We start from the raw sequence: 23901 nt of genomic DNA on the forward strand, positions 1-23901 counted from the left end.
AGTGATCCTTCCGCCTCGGCCTCCTGCGTAGCTGAGACCACAGGCCCCCGCCACCACACCTAATTTTTTTTTTTTTCTTTTTTGAGATGGAGTCTCGCTCTGTCGCCCAGGCTGAAGTGCAGTGGCGCCATCTTGGCTCACTGCAAGCTCCACCTCCCAGGTTTAGGCCATTCTCCTGCCTCAGCCTCCCAAGTAGCTGGGACTACAGGCGCCTGCCACCACACCCCACTAATTTTTTGTATTGTTTTTCAGTAGAGACGGGACTTCACCGTGTTAGCCAGGATGGTCTCCATCTCCTGACCTCGTGATCCACCTGCCTTGGCCTCCCAAAGTGCTGGGATTACAGGCATGAGCCACCACTCCTGGCCAGTATTTTTTTTTTTTGTAAGAGATGGGGTCTCACTATGTTGCCTAGGCTGGTCTCAAACTCGTGGGCTCAAGCCATCCTTGCACCTCAGCCTTGTCCCTAAATGCCAGGACCACAGGTGTGTGCCACCAGTTGGGACTGCAGCCTCTCTTAGAGGCGCCCCTGCATCTCCCATGAACAGACAGAAAACGAGCTTGCTTCTCCCGCCACAGGGCTTTTCTTCCCCATTTCTAATAAGTGCTGCTCCCATTTCCCAAACAAAGCCCGGGTCCCCGGCCAACGTCCTCCTCCTGCCTTTTCTCTCGGAGCTGTTTGGACATCGCACCTTCCTCCAGCATCTAGGCTGAGTTCTGGGTTTCCCCGCCCCGCTTTGCTCTGCGTACTCGTCCCTGGCGTTGCCACTCTGTGACCTTGCCTGCGTGTCGCCCTCCCGCTGCGGAGGCCGGGCCGCGGGGCTTGGGGGCTGAGGGGAGGCCAAGTCCGGAGTTGCGTGGCGCGAGCCCGGCCGGCCCACACATGGTCACTCGGCCAGGCTTAGAGGACCCTGGAGGGGCCCTCAGAGTGGCCACCACGGACGCCATCCTCCAGCCCAGGTGCAGCCCCCAGAGGCTGCGGGTCTCGCTGCCATCTCCACTGCCACCTCGTGCGAGGCCCAGGCCGGGATCCCCCGCCAGAGCTGCTGCCATAAATGCTCGTCACCTCCTGCAGAGCCCGGGGTCATCTGTTATGCAGGCAGTGAATGCACCGCCTCGTACTTGTCTGCACAGTCACCTTCTGTCTGGCCTCTTACTCATGCTGTCCCACTTCTTACACTGCTCCAAAAATATTCCTGTCATAAAGTCCCTTGATTAGAAAGCTAGGGAGGGTTCTCGTCCCTTTCTGAAAAAGGTCAAAAGCAAGGCTGAGGCACCGGCACGGGTGAGTGATGCAGGCGGGCAGCGGTGGCCCCTCTGAGCCCAACCTCAGATCTTCTGCAGAGCTCTCCCTCCGGCGCCGCCCCACAGCGCCACAGCCCACCATCACCATCAATTCCTAGAGATTTATGTTGCCTTGAACTATTTTTTAAAACTATTCACATATGTATTTGACTAGCCTGGGCTCAAAGTTCTTCCGAGCCAAGGCAGATGTCCTGCTTTTGAGCTGATGGTCCTGGGTCTTCTCTAAGGGCTTTGGTGACTGGAGAACCGCCTGGAGTCAGAGCTGCCCGAAGGCGGCCCGAGGGCAGCTGCAGCCTCAGCTTCATGCCGGGCTAGTGGTTTCACCTTAAGCAAATGACTACGTTATTATTCCCAAGTTTTGCATCTGTAAAAGAGGCCGTTAATAGCGTCTGTGTGAGAGTTGAGTGTGGGAGGAGAGAATGGGATGCTGAGCAGGATGCTTGCGTACAGTAAGCCCTGGAAAACTGGCAGCGGTCAGCTACTGAAAAGCAAAGTTTCTAAAACTATGTATTAATAGTAACATAAGCATAGAATAATGTCATAAAGTTTATTTTCATATTTTTCCTTATTTTATTGGCCAAATTATCTTAATATGACACATTTGAAAGTTTAATATTTACTTCAGCCTAACTGGTATAAAATCGTTAATCAAACTTTAACACTCATTTTTGTTTAAATTTAAGGGGTACAAAGGCTTTTTTTGTTTTGTCTTGTTTTGAGACGGAGTCTCACTCTGTCACCCAGGCTGGAGGGCAGTGGCATGATCTCAGCTCACTGCAACCTCTGCCTCCCAGGTTCAAGCGATTCCCCTGCCTCAGTCTCCCAAGTAGCTGGGATTACAGGTGTCTGCCACCATGCCAGGCTAATTTTTGTATTTTTAGTAGAGATGGAGTTTCACCATGTTGGCCAGGCTGGTCTAGAACTCCTGACCTCAGGTGATCCGCCCAGCCTTGGCCTCCCAAAGTGCTGGGATTACAGGCGTGATTCCACTGCGCCCTGCCAAATGCAGTTTTGATACACGGATCTGTCACGTAGTGGAGTCTGGGCTTTTAGTGTACCCATCACCCAAATAGTGTACATTACACATTAAGTAATTTCTCACTCCTCACTTCCCTCTCACCCTCAGAGTCTTCCATTGAGCATATACCATGTGTTCTTTAGCTCTTTGTCCACTGATGTACATACATTCAGGTTGATTATGTCCCTGCCATTGTGAATAGTGCTGCAATAAACAAAATTGCAGGTAGTTTTATGAATTATTTTCCTTTGTGTAGATACCCAGAGTTGGGATTGCTGGATCAAAAATTAGCTGGAGAGAGAGTTGTGCCCTCATGTCACTTCCTCCCATTGCTGACTTGCCGGTGCTGCCCACGGGGCTCTACAGAGCACGCCTGCTCCCCCTGCCAAGTGGCTCCCTCACGTCTCCTCTTCCTTCTCACTCCTCCCTGCAACACGTCCCACTACTTATACCTTCTGCATTGTATGGTGATGTGTGCCTGTAGTCCCAGCTACTCAGGAGGCTGATGTGGAAGGATCACCTGATCCAGGAGTTCGAGGCTGCAGTGAGCCATGATTAAACCACTGCACTCCAGCCTGGGCAAGACAGTGAGACCCTATCTCAAAAAAGCTAAAACAAATGAAACCAGAAAACTCCATACTGTTTTCCACAGAGGTTGTACTAATTTGCATTCCAACCAACAGTATATAAGCATTCCCTTTTCTCCACATCCTTGTCAATGTCTATAATTTTTTTGACTTTTCAATGATAGCCATTTTGACTAGCTTGAGGTGGTATCTCATTGCGGTTTTAATGTGCATTTCTCTGATGATAGTGATGTTGAGCATTTTATTTATTTTTTATTTTTTTGAGATGGAGTCTTGCCTTGTTGCCCAGTCCAGTGTCGCCATCTCAGCTCACTGCAACTTCCGCCTCCCGTGTTCAAACGATTCTCCTGCCTCAGCCTCCCAAGTAGCTGGGATTACAGGCGCCTGCCACTATGCCCAGCTATTTTTTGTATTTTTAGTAGAGACGGGGTTTCACCATGTTGGCCAGCCTGGTCCCGAACTCCTGACCTCATAATCTGCCCCCCTTGGCCTCCCAAAATGCTGGGATTACAGGCATGAGCCACAGCGCCTGGCTGATGTTGAGCATTTTAAAATATGCTGGTTGGGCCGGGTGCAGTGGCTCAGGCCTGCAATTCCAGCACTTTGGGAGGTCGAGGCGAGCACATTGCTTGAGCCCAGGAGTTGAGACTAGCCTGGGCAAGGTGGCAAAACCCCATCTCTACTAGAAACACAAAAAATTAGCCAGGCGTGGTGGTGCACCTCTGTGGTCCCAGCTACTTCGGAGGTGGTAGTGGGAGGATCACCTGAGCTCAGGAAGTGAAGGCTGCAGTGAGCCGTGATTGTGTCACTGCACTCCAGCCTGGGCGACGGGAGTGAGACCCTGTCTCAATAAAAAAGAAAATAAATTAAAAAATAAAATATGCTTGTTGGCCATTTGTATGTCTTCTTTTGAAAAATGTCTATTCATGTCCTTTGCCCACCTTATTATTGGGCTATTTTGCTGTTATTGCTGAGTTCCATGTAAACTCTGGATCTTAGTCCCCTGCTGGTTGTGTAGTTTGCAAATATTTTCTCCCATTCTGCAGGCTGTCTCTTCACTCCGTTTCTTTCTTTTGCCGTGCAATAATAAAACTTGTATGATTAATCTATTTTTGAGATGGAGTCTCACTCTGTCGCCCAGGCTAGAGTGCAGTGGTGCGATCTTGGCTCACTGCAAGCTCCGCCTGCCAGGTTCATGACATTATCCTGCCTCAGCCTCCCCAGCAGCTGGGACTACAGGCACAAGCTGCCACGCCCGGCTAATTTATTTGTATTTTTAGTAGAGACGGGGTTTCACCATGTTAGCCAGGATGGTCTCGATCTCCTGACCTTGTGATCCACCCGCCTCGGCCTCCCAAAGTGCTCGAATTACAGGCATGAGCCACCATGCCCAGCCATATGATTACTCTTAAGAGTTAACTACCATACTCAAAAGAGGCAAGTAGTAAAAAATTAATGAGTACAAGCTCTGTACTAATAAATCCCTTTGCATTCATAAAGCAGCTTTGATGACAGGTCTTCAGGATCCCTGTTCTTCTGCACATCAGTTTGTCAATGGGAAAAGCCAGGTTGGAAGGCAGGGCTGTGCAGGTCACCCGACTTGGGTTCTAGTGGTGGGTAGAGCCAAGAGGAATGTGTGACAAGTGGCATTTTCAAGCGGGAGGTAGAAAGCCCAGACTGGCACAAGTCAACCATGCTCACAGCATGAGCTGCTGACTTGGCCTTCTCTATTCTAATGAGCTATTTTAGGGCTGCAGTAATTTGTTCACTTAGAATTGTACTCCTGACTTAAAGACACGGAGCTGTATGTTGCATTTATCTGTTGAACTGCAGTTAACACACCATGTCAGTTGAAGACATCTTGATGGTTCCATCTTTGTATTTATCACTTATTCTCATGTCCGTATTAAGCCTGCTCATTCAGTCAGTAATTCCCCTCACAGTTATTAAGCACCTGTTACATGCCAGGAATTATTTTCAGAAGCTGGGGATACGGCAAGTGAAGCAATGTGATAAAGATGCCTGTGTTCATGGAACAATGTAGTAGAATGTTAGATGGTACAATGGAAAAAATAAAATGCAGAAGCCGTAAGTAGTGGGACGTGTTGCAGGGAGGAGTGGGAAGGAAGAGGCGACGTGAGGGAGCCACTTGGTAGGGGGAGCAGGCATGCTCTGCAGAGCCCCGTGGGCAGCACCAGCGAGTCAGCAATGGGAGGAAGTGACATGAGGGCACAACTCCCAACTCTTTGACCTATTCAAAGACGGAACTTCGCAGAGAATCAGCTCTGCTTTGTCCTAGACACATTTAAACAGAGCTGAGACAGCCTGTCAGGTGAGAGGTTGTGGGCGATTCCTGCCGAAGGGTGGCCATGTGTCTTATCAGCTCTAAATAAAAGCCGACCATAGAGATCAAATTTAGTGAGGAGTTCAGGCAGCGATGGAGACTTTGGCACTGAGGGCCAGAGTGTGAAGTCTCCCTGCTGGGATCTCATAAATATACATGGAGGTGCATATCTCAGGGACTACCTGCAGCGGTGCTCACTATCCTTGACCAAGCTGGAGAACAAAAGAAGTTGTCTTTACTTGTGTTTCCTTTTAGCGCAAGTAGTGTTGCCACATACGCCAAGTGGAGGAGAAGAGCCTGCTGTGTGCGCGCACCCGACAGTCACCGGCTTCTCTTTACATCTCCAATAGGAAGCGCATACTACGCTGTGGGAACAAAAACACCAGATGTCTGCTATGGCCAAGGCAGATAAGGTCTTTCCCTCCAACAGGATCCAGAGATGAACCACTGGTACTAACACCAAATGGCTGATGTAAGGGGCTGTGTCCCTTTTTAAAATAGTCAACTCATCTCTCTAAGGTTTTTCTTTTTAATTTTGAGAGATGGAGCCAGGTTCTTTATAGCAACTAGTAAAACTGAATTTGCCTTTGCCTCCAGTTTCGAATAAGTGCAGCACATTTTGCACTTTCCTTGCTTTCATGTAATATTCATAATCAGGTTTGTCATCAACACAGAAATAATGCTTAGAAAGTATCAGTCATTTCACACTTCACTTTAGTGAAGGGCTGGCTTGGATTACACGCTGTTTCTCAAGTCACACTGGCTCAGGCTTCAAGTGTCTTTACTTGTTGATGCCTGTGTAGTATACTGGTTGTTCACACAGTATCCTGAATCTCTCTCCTAGTTGAAAGTGACCTTAGAGAACACCTAGTCTAACACTCTTGCTTTATTTCATGTATTTATTTTTTCTGAGACGGAGTTTTGCTCTTGTTGCCCAGGCTAGAGTGCAATGATAACAATCTCAGCTCACCACAACCTCCGCCTCCCGGGTTCAAGCAATTCTCTTGCCTCAGCCTCCCCAGTAGCTGGGATTACAGGCATGCGCCACCACGCCTGGCTAATTTTGTATTTTTAGTAGAGACAGGGTTTCTCCGTGTTTGTCAGGCTGGTCTCGAACTCCTGACCTCAGGTGATCTGCCCTCCTCGTCCTCCCAAAGTGCTGGGATTACAGGCGTGAGCCACTGCGCCTAGCACACTCTTGCTTTAAAATCAAAGAGACAAATTCATAAATGCTTAGGAGCTGTCCCAGTGTTAGGTAGCTGTTTTGTTGCCATGCTGGAGCACAGTTTAGTTAGAACAATTCCAGCTACTTGAAAACTAGGTATTGCTGAGAAATAATCTACTTTGCTAGTTACAGACTAGTTTTTTTCAGTCATCAGGACAAAAGGTTCTGGGTCTTGAAAAAGCCATTTTGCTAGTTGAGTATTATTTTGGAGTAGAGAGCCGTCCCTCACTGCAGCTGCTGCACATAGAGCAGTGTCCAACCAGTCACATCCAGATCCCCTGGCCCAAGCCGATATTCTGTGCATCTGCCTTCTGCAGCAACCTTGAGACTATGGTGGATGCCCCGCTAGTGGCTTCTTCTCTCAAGTCATGTTCCCCTTGGTGGGCAAGCTGAATTCTTAGGCTTCTTTTCCCTTTGAGATATCCAAGATGAAAGTTTTATCACTTTAAAGCCTGGCACAGTAGCTCACGCCTGTAATCCCAGCAGTTTGGGAGGCTGAGGCGGGCAGATCACTTGAGCTCAGGAGTTCAAGACCAGCCTGGCCAATATGGCAAAACCCCATCTCTAGTAAAAATACAAAAATTAGCTGGGCATTGGTGGTGTGTGCCTGTAGTCCCAGCCACTCAGAAGGCTGAAGCGGGAGAATTGCTTGAACCCAGGTGGTGGAAGGTGCAGTGAACCCAGATCGTGCCATTACACTCCAGCCTGGGTGACAGAGCGAGACTCCATCTCAAAAAACAAAAACAAACAAACAAAAGCACACACAGAAAGTGGCCAGGCATGGTGGCTTACACCTGTAATTCCAGCACTTTGAGTGGCCGAAGTGGGCAGATCGCTTGAGCTCAGGAGTTCCAGACCAGCCTGGGCAACACAGGAGACCCCTGTCGCTACATTTTTTTTTTAAAGTTAGCCAGGCATGGTGGCATGCACCTGTAGTCCCAGCTACTTAGGAGGCTGATGAGGGAGGATCGCTTGAGCCCAGGAGCTCAAGGCTTCAGTGAGCAGCTTTGCACCACTGCACCACTGCACTCCAGCCTGGGTGAGAGTGAGACCCTCTCTCTTAGAAAAAGAAGTGACTGGGTGGGCTTGGTGGCTCACGCCTGTAATCCCAGCACTTTGGGAGGCTGAGGTGGGCGGATCACCTGAGGTCGGGAGTTTGAGACCAGCCTGACCAACATGGAGAAACCCCGTCTCTTTATACAAAATTAGCCAGGCATGTGGCAGGTGCCTGTAGTCCCCAACTACTCGGGAGGCTGAGGCAGGAGAATCACTTGAACCGGAGGGCAGGGGCGGGGGGCGTGGGGAGGCAGAAGTTGCAGTGAGCCGAGATCGCGCCATCGCACCACTCCAGCCTGGGCAACAAAAGTGAAACTCCGTCTCAAAAAAAAAAGAAAAAAAAGTGACTTTTCTGTAGAAGCTGCATTGCTCGGAAGGCTGTCCTGTGCAGATGTGGGCTGTCTGTCCCTCCTCTGCCACACTGTTCCCTAGAGGCTCCACACAGTGTCTGCTCAGGAGCCTGAGGTTCAGGTTAGAGCTGCAGAAATCCTCATCTTTGGCTTTCTACTCTCCTAAAAACTCTTGCTACTGGGAGGAATTGGGATGTGCTTTCTGCTGTCACCCTAGGGAAGGGGGTTAGGGATGGAGGCAGATCAGGGACAACAGATGATTGCTGCAGTCAGAAGGGAGTCCCAAAGCAAAGAAGAATGTATACAAGACGGGCAAGCTTCAAGTGAGCCGCATGCCCTCAATTCACAGACAACCTGCCTTATTGCAGCAGCTGTGACCATTCCAAGCACGGGACCCACAGTGTCTGGCCCTCTTGGTGCCAAAAGAAATCTGAACACTAAGCTGTGTCAAACATGCAGATGCTTCTTCAACTCTCAAGCCCTGTGGACATAAACTTCCAGATGCCCCACATTTCCGGAGCGCTGTCCTGTCAGTTCTGGAGCACTTGCTGTCACTGCTTTCATCAAACGGGCTCCGAGGCAGCCACCACTATCGGGAGCACAGCTGCAGTGCCCTGCATGGCAATGGCTAACATATTAGACACCATGTGTATGTTAACAAGATGAGCTGGAATAGTAGTGAAAATTCAGTTTTCCAGGTAACTGCATCTGAACTTTTTTTTTCCACCCAGGCTGGAGTACAGTGGCGCAATCTCGGCTCACAGCAACCTCCGCCTCCCAGGTTCAAGCGATTCTCCTGCCTCAGCTTTCTGAGTAGCTGGGACTACAGGTGCACGCCACCATGCCCAGCTAATTTTTGTATTTTTAGTAGAGACGGGGTTTCCTCACGTTGGCCAGGTTGGTCTTGAACTCCTGACCTCAAGTGATCTACCCGCCTCAGTCTCCCAAAGTGCTGGGATTACAGGCATGAGCCACTGTGCCTGGCCTAGAGTTTTATATTAAGGTCTTAGCTCTTAAAACTTTTTTGGGTGGGCAAAGGGAGAGGTTTCGCATGCCTTTGGCTAATAGGAGGGAAGCGCCACGCCTTTTATTAGCATTATAATCAATGTGTGTGTGCGTGTGCCTGGTGCGAGCACATGCACATTCTGCAGCGATATCAGGAGTCTTTATTTATTTGAGACTGGGTTTCTCTCTTGTTGCTCAGGCTGGGGTGCAGTGGCATAATCTCAGCTCACTGCAACTTCCACCTCCCGGGTTCAAGCGATTCTCCTGCCTCAGTCTCCTGAGTAACTGGTATTACAGGCGCCCACCCCCACGCCAGGCTCATTTTTTGTATTTTTGGTAGAGACGGGGTTTCACCATGTTGGGCAGGCTGGTCTCGAACTCCTGATCCACTTGCCTTGGCCTCCAAAATGTTGGGATTACAAGCATGAGCCACCATGCCTGGCCAAAGAGTCTTTAAATAACTCACATATGCAATCAAGCCCTTTCCTAAAGGTAGTTTTATGAAATTGTAGACTATGATTTACAACTGTACATCTTTTCCTCAACTGGAGCTGGTAAGAAAAAAGTTAAATATGTGTTACCCAAAGCTTTTCCTACTTATGGTATCCAAATTCTTTGTATATCTGCAATACAGGAAGCACGAGTCAAAGATTATGACTTGGACTTAGTCACTGGACATGTGGATTATGAGTTGGACACATACACACAAGTATCTTGACATACACATCACAGAGGAACTTCAGAGGAAGGGGCTCTTAAGAAATGTCTGGCAACTGAGGGAACAGGTTATGTAAATGGATTAATATAAAACTCAACTTTATGTAATGTGTAAGATATTTAGAAGGTAAACCATGCATTCTTAGTTAACATAAAGACACAAGAACTTTCCTCTCCTCGTATTTTAGGGACACGTTCTACAAAACAATGAAGTTTGCTGCATCAACTGCATTTTCCTTTCATGAACAATTTCTCTATACCATGCAATGGTGTTTGATAGCATGTTACCCACAGTAGAATTACCTTCAAAATCTGGGTCAATCTTCTCAAACCCTGCCACTGCTTTATCAACTAAGTATGCACTACTGTAAATCTTTGATCACTTCAACAATGTTCACAGCATCTTCACTGGTAGATTTCCTCTTAAAAAACCACATTGCTCATTCACAAGAACTAATGCCTCAGTAATTTACGTTTTCTCATGAGACTGCAGTAATTCAGTCACATCCTCAGGCTCCATGTCTAATTCTAGTTCACTTGCTAGTTCCACCCCATCTGCAGTTACTTCCTCTACTGAAGTCTTGGAATGAACTTCTTCCAAACTCCTGTTAATGTTGCATTTTGACCTCCTTCCATGAATCACCAGTGTTTTTAATGGCATCTAGAATGGTGAATCCTTTCCTGAGGGTTTTCAACGTGCTTTGCCCAGATCCATCAGAGGAACCACTGCCTGTGACAGCTAAAGCTTTAAGAAGTGTATTTCTTAAGTAAAAGTAAAACTTACTCTTTGATCCATGGGCTGCAGAATGGATGTTGTGTTAGCAGGCATGAAAACAACAATAGTCTCCTGGTACATCTCCATCAGACCTCTTGGGTGACCAGGTGCATTGTCAATGAGCAGTAATATTTTGAAAGAAATCTTTTTTTCTGAGCAGTAGGTCTCAACAGTAGGCTTAAAACATTCAGTAAACCTTGCTGTAAACAAATCTGCTGTCATCTGTCGAGGCTTTGTTAGTCATTGGCAGGGTACAGGTAGAGTAGATTTAGCTTCAGATTCAAGGGCCTTAGGATTTTCTGAATGGTAAATGAGCACTGGCTTCAACTTAAGGTCACCAGCTGCATTAGTCCCTAACAAGAGCGTCAGCCTTTGAAGCCTGGAAGCCAGGCATTGACTGTTCTCTAGCTATGAAAGTCCTACATGGCATCTTGTTTCATCTGCACTGCAAATGTGTAGTGTAGCCACCTTTTTCAAGATCATAGCTAGATCTTCTGCAGAACTTGCTGCAGCTTCTACATCAGCACTTGCTGCTTTACCTTGCACTTTATGTTATGGAGATGGCTTCTTTCCTTAAACTTCATGAACCAACCTCTGCAAGCTTTCAAATTTTCTTCTGCAGCCTCCTTACCTCTCTCAGCCTTCAAAGAATTGAAGTGAATTAGGGTCTTGCTCTGGATTAGGTTTGGCTTAAGGAAATGTGGCTGGTTGATCTTTATCCAGACCACTCAAACATTCTCCGTATCAGGAAATAAGGCTGTTTTGTTTTTTTTTTTTTTTTTTTTTTAAAGAAATGGAGTCTCTGTCACCCAGAACAGAATCCAGTGGTGTCATCATAGCTCACTGCAGCCTCAAACTCCTGGGCTCAAGCGATCCTCCTGCATCAGCCTCCTGAGGAGCTAGGACTACAGGCATGCATCACACACAGCTTGCTTTCTTATTCGTGTTCACTGGAGTAGCACTTGTAATTTCCTTCAATAACTTTTTCTTTGCATTCACAGCTTGGCTGTTTGGTGCACGAGGCCTAGCTTTGGGCCTATCTCAGCTTTTGAATGCCTGCTTCACTAAGCATAATCATTTCTAGCTTTTGATTTAAAGCGAGAGACTTTCGACTCTTTCTTTCACTTAACACTTAGAAGCCACTACTGTAGGGTTTTTGGCCTCATTTCAATATTGTATCTCAGGGAACGGGGAGCCTGAGGAGAGGGGGAGAGAGATGCGGGAACGGTCAGAACACACACAACATTTATTAAGTTTGCCATCTTATATGGGCACAGGTCATGGCTCCCCAAAACAATTACAACAGTAACATCAAAGATCACAGATCACCATAAAAGATACAGTAATAATGAAAAAGCTTGAAATGTTGGGAGAGTTACCAAAATGTGATGCAGAGACACAAAGTGCGCACAACCTGTTGGAAAAATGCTGCCGACTGACTTGCCTGCTGTAGGGCTGCCACAACTGTAAAAAGGCAGCACCTGTGAAGGAGATAGAAACACGGTCACGCGGGAATGCCAATATGACTTATTGGTTATTGAGCTGTGCAGGCTTTTCTGCTTTATCAATTATGCCTCCAGGAAGCTGTGAAAGCTTCATCCATCTCCCATAGGATTTGTCTCCATATGTGTGACACATAATAAAATGTTATGTACTCTTTATGTAATTTTACTCTCCTACTCATGGCTGTTTGTCACTTGTGGTGACAACATGTTAACTTTTCCAGTGAGGTCCTTGTAGACTGTTTTTCTTTTTCTTTTTCTTTTTTTTTTTTTTGAGGCGGAGTCTTGCTCTGTCATCCAGGCTGGAGTACAGTGGCACGAGCTCAGCTCACTGCAACCTCCACCTGCCGGGTTCAAGCGATTCTTGTGCCTTAGCCTCCCCAGTAGCTGGGATTACAGGAACACACCACCACGCCCGGCTACTTTCTGTATTTTTAGTAGAGATGAGGTTTCACTATGTTGGCCACCATGTACAAAAATACAAAAATTAGCTGGGCGTGGTGGCAGGCACTTGCAATCCCAGCTACTCGGGAGGCTGAGGCACGAGAGTCACTTAACTCCTGACCTCAGGTGATCCATCTGCCTCGGCCTCCCAAAGTGCTGAGATTACACGTGTGAGCTACCATGCCCGGCCTAGACTGTATTTCTTCAAAGATCACAGGCTGCTGATAAAAGTACCCTGCCTTCCCAATCGAGGTGATTTCTGACAGCTAGTTACCAAAAGACATCACCGTCTTACAACAGGAACTCAACACAGAAGGTCTGATGGAAAGCCATTTTATTTTTCCCTAAATTTTAAAATAGAAGACTTTAATGGAAAACATTTAGTACCATCATGTCACCCTGAATGCCAGCAATACCTCGACTTTTACACACGCAGGAAGCCTAGTAAAAGCCCCGTCAGTAGCACACATTTCTCTGTGGTGCTTCAACAGTTTTGCACATACAAAATTTTCTGCTATTTTGCTTTAGCAAATAGCAACAACTTTTATGTTTCCTATATGGCACCTAATATCCACTCCTATATTAATATAGTTAGAAAAATAAAAGGCTTAAAAATTTCTTAGTACGAGTTCATGGTGCTAATAACAGAATCTCTTTAAACATAAGATCATTTTAAGCCTCTTACATAACCAACTCCTGGTTTCATTTGAAATCCTTAAGAATTAAAATCTAGTAAGATTGTTAAATCAATGTACATGTCAATCATTCATTTTCACTTGCCTTGGGAGAGTTAATTCCCACTGTCCACTGAATGAATGCCTTTCAAATATTAATAAATATATTACAGTATTTACAAGCATTCTTATATACTCCGACACTGACAGGGAGTTATGCCATGGAGAGGGAAGCACAGGTTTCCCAACAGTGTGACTTCATGACGTATGGGACAAAAGGAACCGGTGCTCAGGCCTGGAGGGAGCTGAGATGAGAGCAGGGATGACAGTTCAGATATGCATACATGCTCTAAGACACATCAGACTCTAGCTGAGACCAGCCAGACATTTCTTTTGTTGTTGGATTAGAAGTAAAAGCTGAACAAGAAACCAGGACAAGGAAGGAAGAACTGGAAGCTGTGCCTAAAGTCAGACTAGGCTAAGGATTTTAAAACCAAGTTCCACAAGCTCTTAGTGAATTACCCTGTGGAAATTATCTAGCTTAGGTGAAGTGTGGAGGGGGGTGGTACAAAGGGGGGTTAAATGTAAGATTTTCTTTTGGCAACAAAAAATGATAGTAATTTGATTTCTACAACTGTGCCATGTGCCCTTTCTTACACCACTTTCTGCAGATTGTTTCAAATGAACGTACCCTCCACGTGACCTCTTTAATGCACTTGGCAAACTCCGTTAATGCTGCTGAAGAATGTATGTTCCATGCTGTGGTAAGAGGTGATCGTTATGCCCAAATCATCCAATACACTATCATAAAGTGAAGTGAAAGACATTTACTAGAGGTTTGCTTTGTGAATGTGAATGAAAGTCTTATTTTGGGGATGTAGTTTCTTATGTTTTAATAAAAACAGTAGTCATTATTTTAAAAAGCACATTCTCCTAGGTGCATATTTACATACATATACAAATACCATTTCCTCCCTCTTGTGCCCTTCTGGGTAGTCATTTTAAAAACTCAAGCCTGGGGTCATCAAAGGGGGTAGATTTATACTCCCACCTAACTGTCTGGAGTATAGAGTTCAGATAGTCTCTTAGGAAGTTTTATAAATGAGATTCACCCAGTACAATTCTGAAAGCTCTTAAACAGGACTCTTTAAAATAATTTAAACACTTAAGTAATCAATAAGGGTTCTCTGGTCGCCCACTTTTACATGCAAATACAGACCAACTGTTAACATGCATTATTTTAGTCAACTGGTAAAGTTTATTTCATAAGTATAAGTAATTTTAAGCCATTTACTAAACTGTAAATTTCAATCCATTAAAAACTACTACCGGAGCAGTTTTGAGGTATTACTGTTAATTTAGTATAGAAATGTTACTGTATTTTGATGTGGTATGAAATGCAGCCACCATGCCTTTCATGAAACGGTGCTGTCGTGGTGCTGACTACAGACATGTCCTATGGCTTTCAGGAAATTATTGTGCATGTGCGTTAACAGATTTTCCGAACATTAATGACAATTTGATTGGTTGGTCATTTGTAAGCATACCAAAATAATAAAGTATAGCCCATGTATGAGCCAAACACACTGAGATATTTGAGGCATACAATGCTACCCTCCAGTCTGCTTTCGTCAGAAACCAAACCTACTCACTCAAATCATTTACAAGGAAAACTAGTGCAGAAAGCACCCCAAAAATGTTGCCTGTCAGCAGGTTAATTTTCTTCTAACTTTAAAAGAAGTAGACATTTTTTCTTTTAAAATTCATTTATAAAAATAAATTTCAGTTTGAGACCCTAGGTACCAAATTGTGGCTTAATTTACTGAAGATGGATGTACTATAAAGTTATGAAAAATGTAGCTGAAAACGCATGAGCTCCAGCTCATTTCTGCAGTGTGGCCAACAGCTGCTACTGTACGCTGTCACAATCCTTCTCATAGGTAACCAAAATATGCTCAACTTCTTGACAAAGTTTTAGCCTTCCTTTGTCCTGAAACTCCCACACAACTTTAATTCTTAGACCTCCATCATAAAACTATTAGTAACCATAATACATTCAAGATAGAGAATGAAGACCTGTCATCCACTCAGGAGACACTAATCCAGGGCACTGGGACAACACGGCCACTCAGGGGAAATAGTCACCCTTGTGGGTGTACAGCTCTTCAGATGTTTTGCACTAGAATGCAGGCATGAAGTCCCCTATGTAATTTTTATCTCCAAGCAACAACATTTAAAAATCAGTTGAAGAGTGTCAGCAGGTGCTTCTAGGTTCTGTGCTGTAAGCCCCCAGATCCTGGAGTGTAGGGCTCTGGATCTCTCTGTACATGGGATAGAAACACAGTCACGTGGAAATGCCAATATGACTTACTGCTTAGGGCTGTGCTGACATCGGCATCTCTGTTAGACTGATTCTCGCAGGAGAAGCTTTTTTTTTTTTTTTTTTGCCTTAGTCAGGAGATTATTCGAGGAACAGTAAATAACTGAACTAAGGAAGTAGTTACTGGCTTCCAAAGCCACATACGCACAAAAGTAAGTTTCAAACTGTTGTCCTCTCTCAGTGCAAACGAGCAATTGGCAGACCTGTCACGTTTCATCAATCGATATGAACACAGCATTCAGTCTGTGGAACAATGTGATGCAGCACAAATCTGATCTAATGCAAATTCAAGCCCATTAAATAAAACCACAGAAAGGAGAGCCAGCCTGGCTCAGTGTTCTCGCGCACGGATGCTGACTCTAAGCACAAAAGCAGCTGAAAGGCACGAGGCTCAGATCTCACTGATCGTCCTCTCCGAAGGGCAGTACTCCGAGGGGCCTGGCGAGGACATGTAGAAAGACTGCGTTTTCCTTTTCAATCGGGCCCTTTTGTTGGCCAACACCAGACTGCGCCGGCTTGAACTGATGATTTCTGAAATGAACTTCTTGCAGTCCACACACACCTCCATGGTGCTCCAGTCTTCCATCAACTCTTTGGGAAACTGGAGTTCTTCATCTGATTTGTCCATAGACTTAGATTTTGAGGAAAACCTGGGGTAAAAACAACAGAAAACAAAACAGAAGCCCAGCATTGTTACTTATAGGTCTACTGCAATATTAAGAAAATATGTGTAAAAAAAAGTAAATTTGTTGTCAAAACATCATGGAATGGATGAGTGATTTAATCATATGTCCTTCTAAAAAAATTTCTTATTGGAGACAAGGCTAAAAAATATTACTTAGAAAAGAAAGTAGAAGGCCGAGTGCGGCGGCTCACGCCTGTAATCCCAGCACTTTGGGAGGCTGAGGCGGGCAGATCACCTTAGGTCAGGAGTTGGAGGCCAGCCTGGCTAACATGGTGAAACCCAGTCTCTACTAAAAAAAAAAAAAAAAAAAAAAAAAATAGCTGGGCATTGTGGCGGGCCCCTGTAATCCCCACTACTCTGGAAGCTGAGGCGGGAGAATCGCTTGAACCTGGGAAGTGAAGGTTGCAGTGAGCCGAGATGGCACCACTGCACTCCAGCCAGGATGACAAAAGCGAAACTGTCTCAAAAAAAGAAAATGAAAGAAAGCAGGAAACAAGTCTTATTAAGATAGGCGCTGCCCAGACTATCGAATAATACAGTCAGGATGGCTAAAGGTGACCCCAAGAAACCAAAGGGCAAGATGTCTGCCTATGCCTTTTTGTGCAGACGTGCAGAGAAGAACATAAGAAGAAGAGCCCAGCGGTCTCTGTCAATTTTGCAGAATTTTCCAAGAAGTGCTCTGAGAGGTGGAAGACAATGTCTGGGAAAAAAAAGTCTAAATTTGATGAAATGGCAAAGGTGGATAAAGTACACTACCATTGGGAAATGAAGGATTATGGACCAGCTAAGGGAGGCAAGAAGAAGTATCCTAATGCCCCGAAAAAGCCACCGTCTGGATTCTTCCTGCCCTGTTCAGAATTCCACCCCAAGATCAAATTCATAAACCCTGGCATCTCTATTGGAGACGTGGCAAAAAAGCTGGGTGAGATGTAGAATAACTTAAATGACAGTGAAAAGCAGCCTTACACCACTAAGGTGGCAAAGCTGAAGGAAAAGTATGAGAAGGATGTTTCTGACTATAAGTTGAAAGGTAAGTTTGATGGAGAAAAGGGTCCTGCTAAAGTTGCCCAGAAAAAGGTGGAAGAGGAAGATGAAGATGAACAAGATGAAAAGGAAGAAGGGGGGGGGGAGCAGGAGGAGGAGGATGAACAAGAGACTGTTCATCTGAAAAAAAAAAAAAAAAAGAAATAATACTAAAAACTCTAAACCACCCTTCTAGAATTCTTGGAAAATAGGGTATTCACCTGATTCCCAATGAACATTAGCTAACTGTAGATGGCAGGTCAGACTACAGGAAATTCAAGTAAATTTATCTTAATCCCATGACACATCCTAAAAACTATCTTTTGACTAGTTTTCTCATCATTTATGTATTTATCAAACAAGCCTCTCCCTCCCCAACAACTCCCTGTATTTGTGCGATTATTTATTGGGATTCCAAGGAGCTGGAGTTAACCAGACCAACATCATAATAAATATTTCCAGGAATGTCTGAGATAACCAGGAATCATCTACTTATTTACTATTTTAACTAAACCAAACAGGATATAAATGGGTAGTCTATAGTAGGTTCAGAGTTAAGTATGGAAAACTGTAGCAGCTGTTACATGCACTGCCTTGAGCTCACTGAAAATTCACACCCAGAGGTCTCAGAGGAGGCAGCCCAAGCACAGAGGCAGACGTTTCAGGCACAAGGTTCATGCTGGGCTCACAGCTTCCTCACCTCGCTGTCCACAGAGCCAGGACATATGGTTGGTGGATCAAAGCCCAGCCTCTTGGCCCTGCCAGCTTGAGGCTTGAGCTGGCCTACCTCCTTCCATCTTTCTTAAGGCCCAACACTAAACTTACCCTGCACTAAATGCAAAGGGACTGATACTCAGGTGATGTTTTTTTCTTTTAAATTATTAGCTCTTGGCATAAAGCTTTATTTCTGCCTTTACAATAATAGTAAAGTCAGTCAAAGCTATGGCAGAACATTGTAAACAGGATTAAACAGATTCCTTTCAAAACTAGACAAGGAGATGAGACTGTTACATTCCAATTTCCAACTCCATTGAAAACAAGGTCCAGTTTTAAAGATGACTCTTATAGGACACAGTAAAACAGTTATTTCTAAAGTAGAAAAAAATATAAACTCTGTGATGAAAGTATCTTTCAAGTAGCTAGCCATTATTCCTTGAAAAGTTACCTTTGGGGAAGTTTTGGAGATTTGTATGTAAAACTGTATTAAAACCAACCAACCAACCAACAAACCAATAAAAACCCCTCGAGCCAAAACCCTAACACCCTACCACAGTCCTCAAGAGTAGAACTCTTCTTCTGCAAAGGATGGTTTGAGAACCCAGGCCCCTTGCTCACCTGGCAATGCTCCGAAGTGGCCGATGATGGGCAGTGGAGGGTTTTTCTGACCTCATACTACTTTCCCCTCTTTGCAGAGCAGAAGGTCCCAATGAAAAGATAGGAAGAGTGGAGTATGGCTTGGAGGGCAGCCGCATCTATTATCCCAAATAAAACTGACAATGAGCAGTACTGTTAAAGAGGCAGTCACTAAAAGGAACACAAGTATAAATGAACCAAGCTTAGCTTACCTTTTTGCAACACTGTGAGCACACCGGCCTGTAAACAAAATCATAAATGTTATTTGGCATGATACCAGGGGATGCAACTGCGAGTTAGAGAAGCCTATGGCAGTAGGGTTGTAAGTTTCTACAATAAACTGCAAAACTCTCCCTTCTATTAGAATGTGACAAATTGACACACTGCAAATTGCCAAAAAGATTATCTACAGAACTTAACTCTTACACGGTCTCCTATGAAAGGATCAACTTACATGTGTTTGGAATTTTATTATTTGTCTATCCAGGGATCACATGATAATCACATCTTATTTTTTTTCTGTTCAAACATGACATATTATTAGAATGATCTTAGTTATGTAAAACTAAGATCACAGTATGTTTCTCTGTAACATACAGAGAAACATTTTCTAGGTTCAATATCAAATAAATATTTGGCTCACTCTCTTAAGAAATCAGTATTCCTAACCTACAAGGATAGCACAAGGTAACGTAACAGAATGAGTCATTTCTAATTTTATTCCTGTTTAGAAAGATGTTTAAATAAGGAAGGTAATTGGTATTTCTCTTACGACTGTTAAATTTATCTTTTCATCAATTACAAAATACCTTACCTCTTACAGAACTGACAGGTATAAGACCAAGTGAAGAAGGAAAACCTCCTGGTTCGGCAACAAAAGCAGAGCTAAAAAATACAAATTTAAGAGGAAAAAAAAACATTGCCAACAGCAAATTTCCTAATATCCATGTTTGAATATGCTTAACATCTATATATGGGGGACGCTGAACAGACAAGAGGAGGAAGAGAATTCAGAAATCCTGTTTATAACAGCTGGCTCTGTGATGCTGATAATGTAGCTCTGTATTTAATTGTAATTCTATCTCAAAAGATAATAAAAGGCCACAGCTCTTAAGTGTATCCTCATCATGGAAGGAATCTGCAGAAGGTTCTGAAAAACCCTTCTCTGTTTCTCAGATACATTTTCTTTTTTTTTTTATGAGATGGTGTCTCACTGTTTCGCCTAGACTGGAGTGCAGTGGCGCGATCTCGGCTCACTGCAAGCTCCGCCTCCCGAGTTCACGCCATTCTCCTGCCTCAGCCTCCTGAGTAGCTGGGACTACAGGCACCTGCTTACCAGGCCCGGCTAATTTTTTGGTATCTTTAGCAGAGATGGGGTTTCACTGTGTTAGTCAGGATGGTCTCGATCTCCTGACCTTGTGATCCGCCTGCCTCGGCGCCCAAAGTGCTGGGATTACAGGCGTGAGCCACTGCACCTGGCCTTCTCGGATACATTTTCTTTACAGATCCTTTAAAAGTGTAATGACTAAATGCACACGTGGCTTTTTTATTTTTTTGAGACGGAGTCTCACTATGTCACCAGGCTGGAGCGCAGTGGCGCAATCTCAGCTCACTGCAACCTCCACCTCCCAGGTTCAAGAGATTCTCCCACCTCAGCCTCCCAAGTAGCTGGGATTACAGGCACGCACCACCACACCCAGCTAATTTTTGCATTTTTAGTAGAGACGGGGTTTCACCATGTTGGCCAGGATGGTCTTGATCTCCTGAACTCGTGATCTGCCCGCCTCGGCGTCCCAAAGTGCTGGGATTACAAGCATGAGCCACCGTGCCTTGCCACATGCATGGTTTTAGGAAGACATATCGGTATTTGTTATGGTTGCTTGAAAACCTTCCAGTTTTGATTTCTAAGGCAGAAACAAAAATGCCCCCTCTTGTGAACGAGGCAGCACAGGTACTGTCTACTAGGATATGAACATCACACATCCCAAATCCCCTCAAAGTCTGTGCCACCTGGCTAGCAGATAACTCTCCCAGGAGACTATGCATGGGACTGGCCATCCTTCTACTCTTCTGATCAATCAACTTTAAACAGCACTACCTTTCCTTTTTTCAAGGCGGTGTAGATGTCTTTATACTGTTGGTATTTTTCCAGCTCTGCCTTCACCAGGACCTGGCGAATATGCATCACTTCTTCCACAGTAAGAGCGAGGCATTCCACTGGGTAGCAGAATTCCTCCTGAAATTCAAAATGTCACATGAATAAGAGATTCCTACCCCCTGTTCTGGAAGTGCAAAATTTCCCTTCAGATCAGACACCTGATTAGTGGCTTCAGAGAAGAAAAGAGGTTTCCCAATGACCACTGGGACACAGCTGGCTCCCTCTGGGGACCACATCATTTCTAATTACACTAAGACTAAATATGGCAGAAAACATTTGGGGACCAAGTGATCTACTGAAATTTCCAATAAATGAAAGTTCCTCACGTTTGCTCAGGTATTTTGACTCAAGTAACTCTATTCCATTAAGCAGGGCTGTATTGAAATATTTCAAACAGGGCTTGAAATATTAAATAAATTTTATTCTAAACCAATTTTATGTCAGTTTTCTTCTACGCTTATGAAAAAGACATTACTTAGTGTTGTGTTGTAAATTATATACCAATAGATAAAAAACAAATCTACACTGGTCCTTTTTTTTTTCACAACAGGGTCTCATTCTGTCACCCAGGCTGGAGGGCAGTGGCGCGATCATGGGTCACTGCAGCCTTGACTTTCTGGGCTCAAGTAATCCTCCCACCTCAGCCTCCCAAGTAGCTGGGACTACAGGTGCATGCCACCATGCCCAGCTAATTTTTTTGTATTTTTTGCAGAGATAGGGTTTCACCATGTTGCCCGGGCTGGTCTTGAACTCCTGGGCTCAAGTGATCTGCCCACTTTGGCCTCCCAAAGTGCTGGGATTACAGGCGTAAGCCACCTTGCCTAGCCTGGCCTTGTTTTTAAAACTCATTTGTGGTACCCAGAATAGCCAAAAGAAGATGGTTAGTAATTTTTACTGACAAGCATTATTTAGTGATCAGTTACATCAGCACACCTTTACAAATCCTAATGGTACAAGTGGAACTGGAACACGAAAGTACTGGAGCATTTATATCCAAAAGGCAGTCTCTCCAGGCTGCCCCACAGTTCTCTAGATTTGTTGTTACTTTCGACAAATGCTAAATGTATAGTCAGCACTGGAAAGACTAGAGAAATGTAAAAGATTTCATAATAAATATTTATGTTGGTTGTCTTGTGTTAATGGTTTCCCTACAAGCAGCTGCGGAAGATGTTGATGTAACTGATCTCATTGAATAAGAGCCTCACACCCATCCGCTCCCCATCCGGCCCCGCACTTGATTGGTGGATCTCAGAGAAAGACAGAACAGTCTTGTGCATTCGGACCCTGCCAGGCTGCAAGGGGCCATTGTGGTGCAGTGACACTGAAACTGAATGTTCTCAGAACAAACACATTATAATTCACTCCCACACACACACAACAGCATTGCTCACAGGCACTCTGGAATCCAACACGCCAGTGAGAAAGCACATGACTATGAATGCAGTCAGTTTATGGAGTTTTAACAATCCGTTCTGTCTTTCAATCAGAGAAAAACAAAAATCAGTCTAGGTTGCAAACTTGTCAAACATTAGCATTTTACTTAAAAAAGTAGTCTGAAGAACTACAGCTTCTTACTAAAAATCAATGCAAAACCATCTCTGTTCAAGCTAACTTAAGGAAGATTACATTTGCTTAAAAATGCTTTGGGAAAAATCCTGCATTTGAATTTTTAAGATGAGAAGCTTATTAGTATAAGAGGACGGGGGGTGAGTTTACTCAGAAAGATTGTATCATTTGCTCTAAGATGCCTAAAATACTCATTTAAAAAATCAGCGATCACAGTTTCCTCTTTCAACAGGAACTACTTTCAGAGATGACAGAATTATATCAGCATGCCTGATACCTACTCTGTTTTGCTCCACCCTCAGAAAAAGAGTAGTGCTAGGTGGGAACAATAAACTGCCTTTTTGAGGGTTAGGCCATTAAAACTGTGCACTAAGTAAGTAGTGTTGGCTGAATACATCCGAATGATGGCATTTCCCAGCTTTTAATGTATTTCAGGAGTTTTGCTATTATTTTTATTCATCAGTGATGAGTATGAGTAGGGTATACCTTCTGAAGGCTAATGATATGACAAAATGGCTATGCTGCAACAAAATAATGTGGGAATCTAGCACATAACCAGGTAAACACTGCTAGATTTATTATGTAGCCAATAACCAGATAGCCAGATTTGTTATTGTGTGTGCTAGGAAGACAGCAAACGGTACCAACTTAACTGACTTTATGATGTGGATAACTGGGCTATAAACCCTTCAGGCAGATGGTGATTTTTTTCATTTGTAGGGATACGCTAGCATGGCACAACAGACCTGGCAGCTTGCACCTCCCACAAAGGGCTTAGTAAAGCATATTTTCAACTCAGTGCTTTGACCCACATGAAAATCCAGTACTTCATGGGATATAATTGTTTTTCCTTTGTTTTGAGACAAGGTCTCGCTCTGTCACCCAGGCTGGAGTACAGTGGCATGATCTTGGCTCACCGCAACCTCTGCCTCCCGGGTTCAAGTGATTCTTGTGCCTCAGCCCCCTGCGTAGCTGGGATTACAGGTGTGCACCACCACACCTAGCTAATTTTTGTGTAGAGATGGGGGTTTGCCACATTGGCCAGGCTGGTCTCGAACTCCTGTCCTCAAGTGATCTGCCAGCCTCAGCCTCCCAAAGTGCTGGGATCACAGTCGTGAGCAACCGCGTCTGGCCATCATGAGATATAATTTAAAAATAGTAAATTTTTGTTTGTTTTCTTGTTCTTTTTTAAAAAATTTCAAGCAGATTACCCTTTAGTGAAATAATTTCCATCCGGTCAAATGCTAATGTTTTAATTTTGGAGACTTCCCAAGGACAACAAAACTTTAATGCAACATAAAAGAAAATGATAAATAGTTACTAAAATAGTTTTAATTATTTTTTTCAGTTTACAAAAATATTAATTCAACGTCTCCAAAGCCAAATTAAACTTCCACAGATCTCGCAGAGCTATTAGCACTCTGGAACGTGGAGGGCACTCAAGGCCCCAGCGACAGCGGGAGCCCTTCCCCACCACGGCACTGCCTGGGGCTCCTACTGCATGTGTTCGGCCCGTCTGAGTGGCCAGACATGGCCGGGGGAAGAACCACACTAGCACAACTCTAGTTCCCTTGCTTGCTCATGTGTCAATGGGACTCCCAGATTCAGGAAAGGGAAGCTAAATCTTAGAGTGCTTTAATGAAGACAACAATGTGCTAGAAGACTTTAAACTTACTTCTATGCATGTCACTAAAATTGTTGAGTTTTTTTGATGATTATTCTGGCTATATTTTA

The 23901-nt window shown here is 44.4% G+C and overlaps 1 protein-coding gene and 1 pseudogene across 4 annotated transcripts in view; one reads left to right on the top strand and one right to left on the bottom strand.

Moving 5' to 3' along the window:
• Positions 1-12645: 12645 nt before the first annotated feature.
• SPIRE1 (spire type actin nucleation factor 1) overlaps positions 12646-23901 on the bottom strand; it is a 222721-nt gene continuing 211465 nt past the window's right edge. For all 4 annotated transcript variants that reach the window (XM_030810796.1, XM_030810795.1, XM_030810794.1 and 1 more), the window contains 5 exons: positions 20542-20679; positions 19258-19328; positions 18656-18683; positions 18426-18562; positions 12646-16032 (listed from right to left, as the gene is read on the bottom strand). In XM_030810796.1, the coding sequence (XP_030666656.1) occupies positions 15774-16032; positions 18426-18562; positions 18656-18683; positions 19258-19328; positions 20542-20679 (633 nt within the window). In that variant the 3' untranslated portion in view covers positions 12646-15773. The remainder of the gene's footprint in view (positions 16033-18425; positions 18563-18655; positions 18684-19257; positions 19329-20541; positions 20680-23901) is intronic.
• Positions 16612-17258, top strand: LOC105739617 (annotated as a pseudogene).

The sequence above is a fragment of the Nomascus leucogenys genome, chromosome 4, assembly GCF_006542625.1.
Source record: "Nomascus leucogenys isolate Asia chromosome 4, Asia_NLE_v1, whole genome shotgun sequence".
Lineage (NCBI taxonomy): Eukaryota > Metazoa > Chordata > Mammalia > Primates > Hylobatidae > Nomascus > Nomascus leucogenys.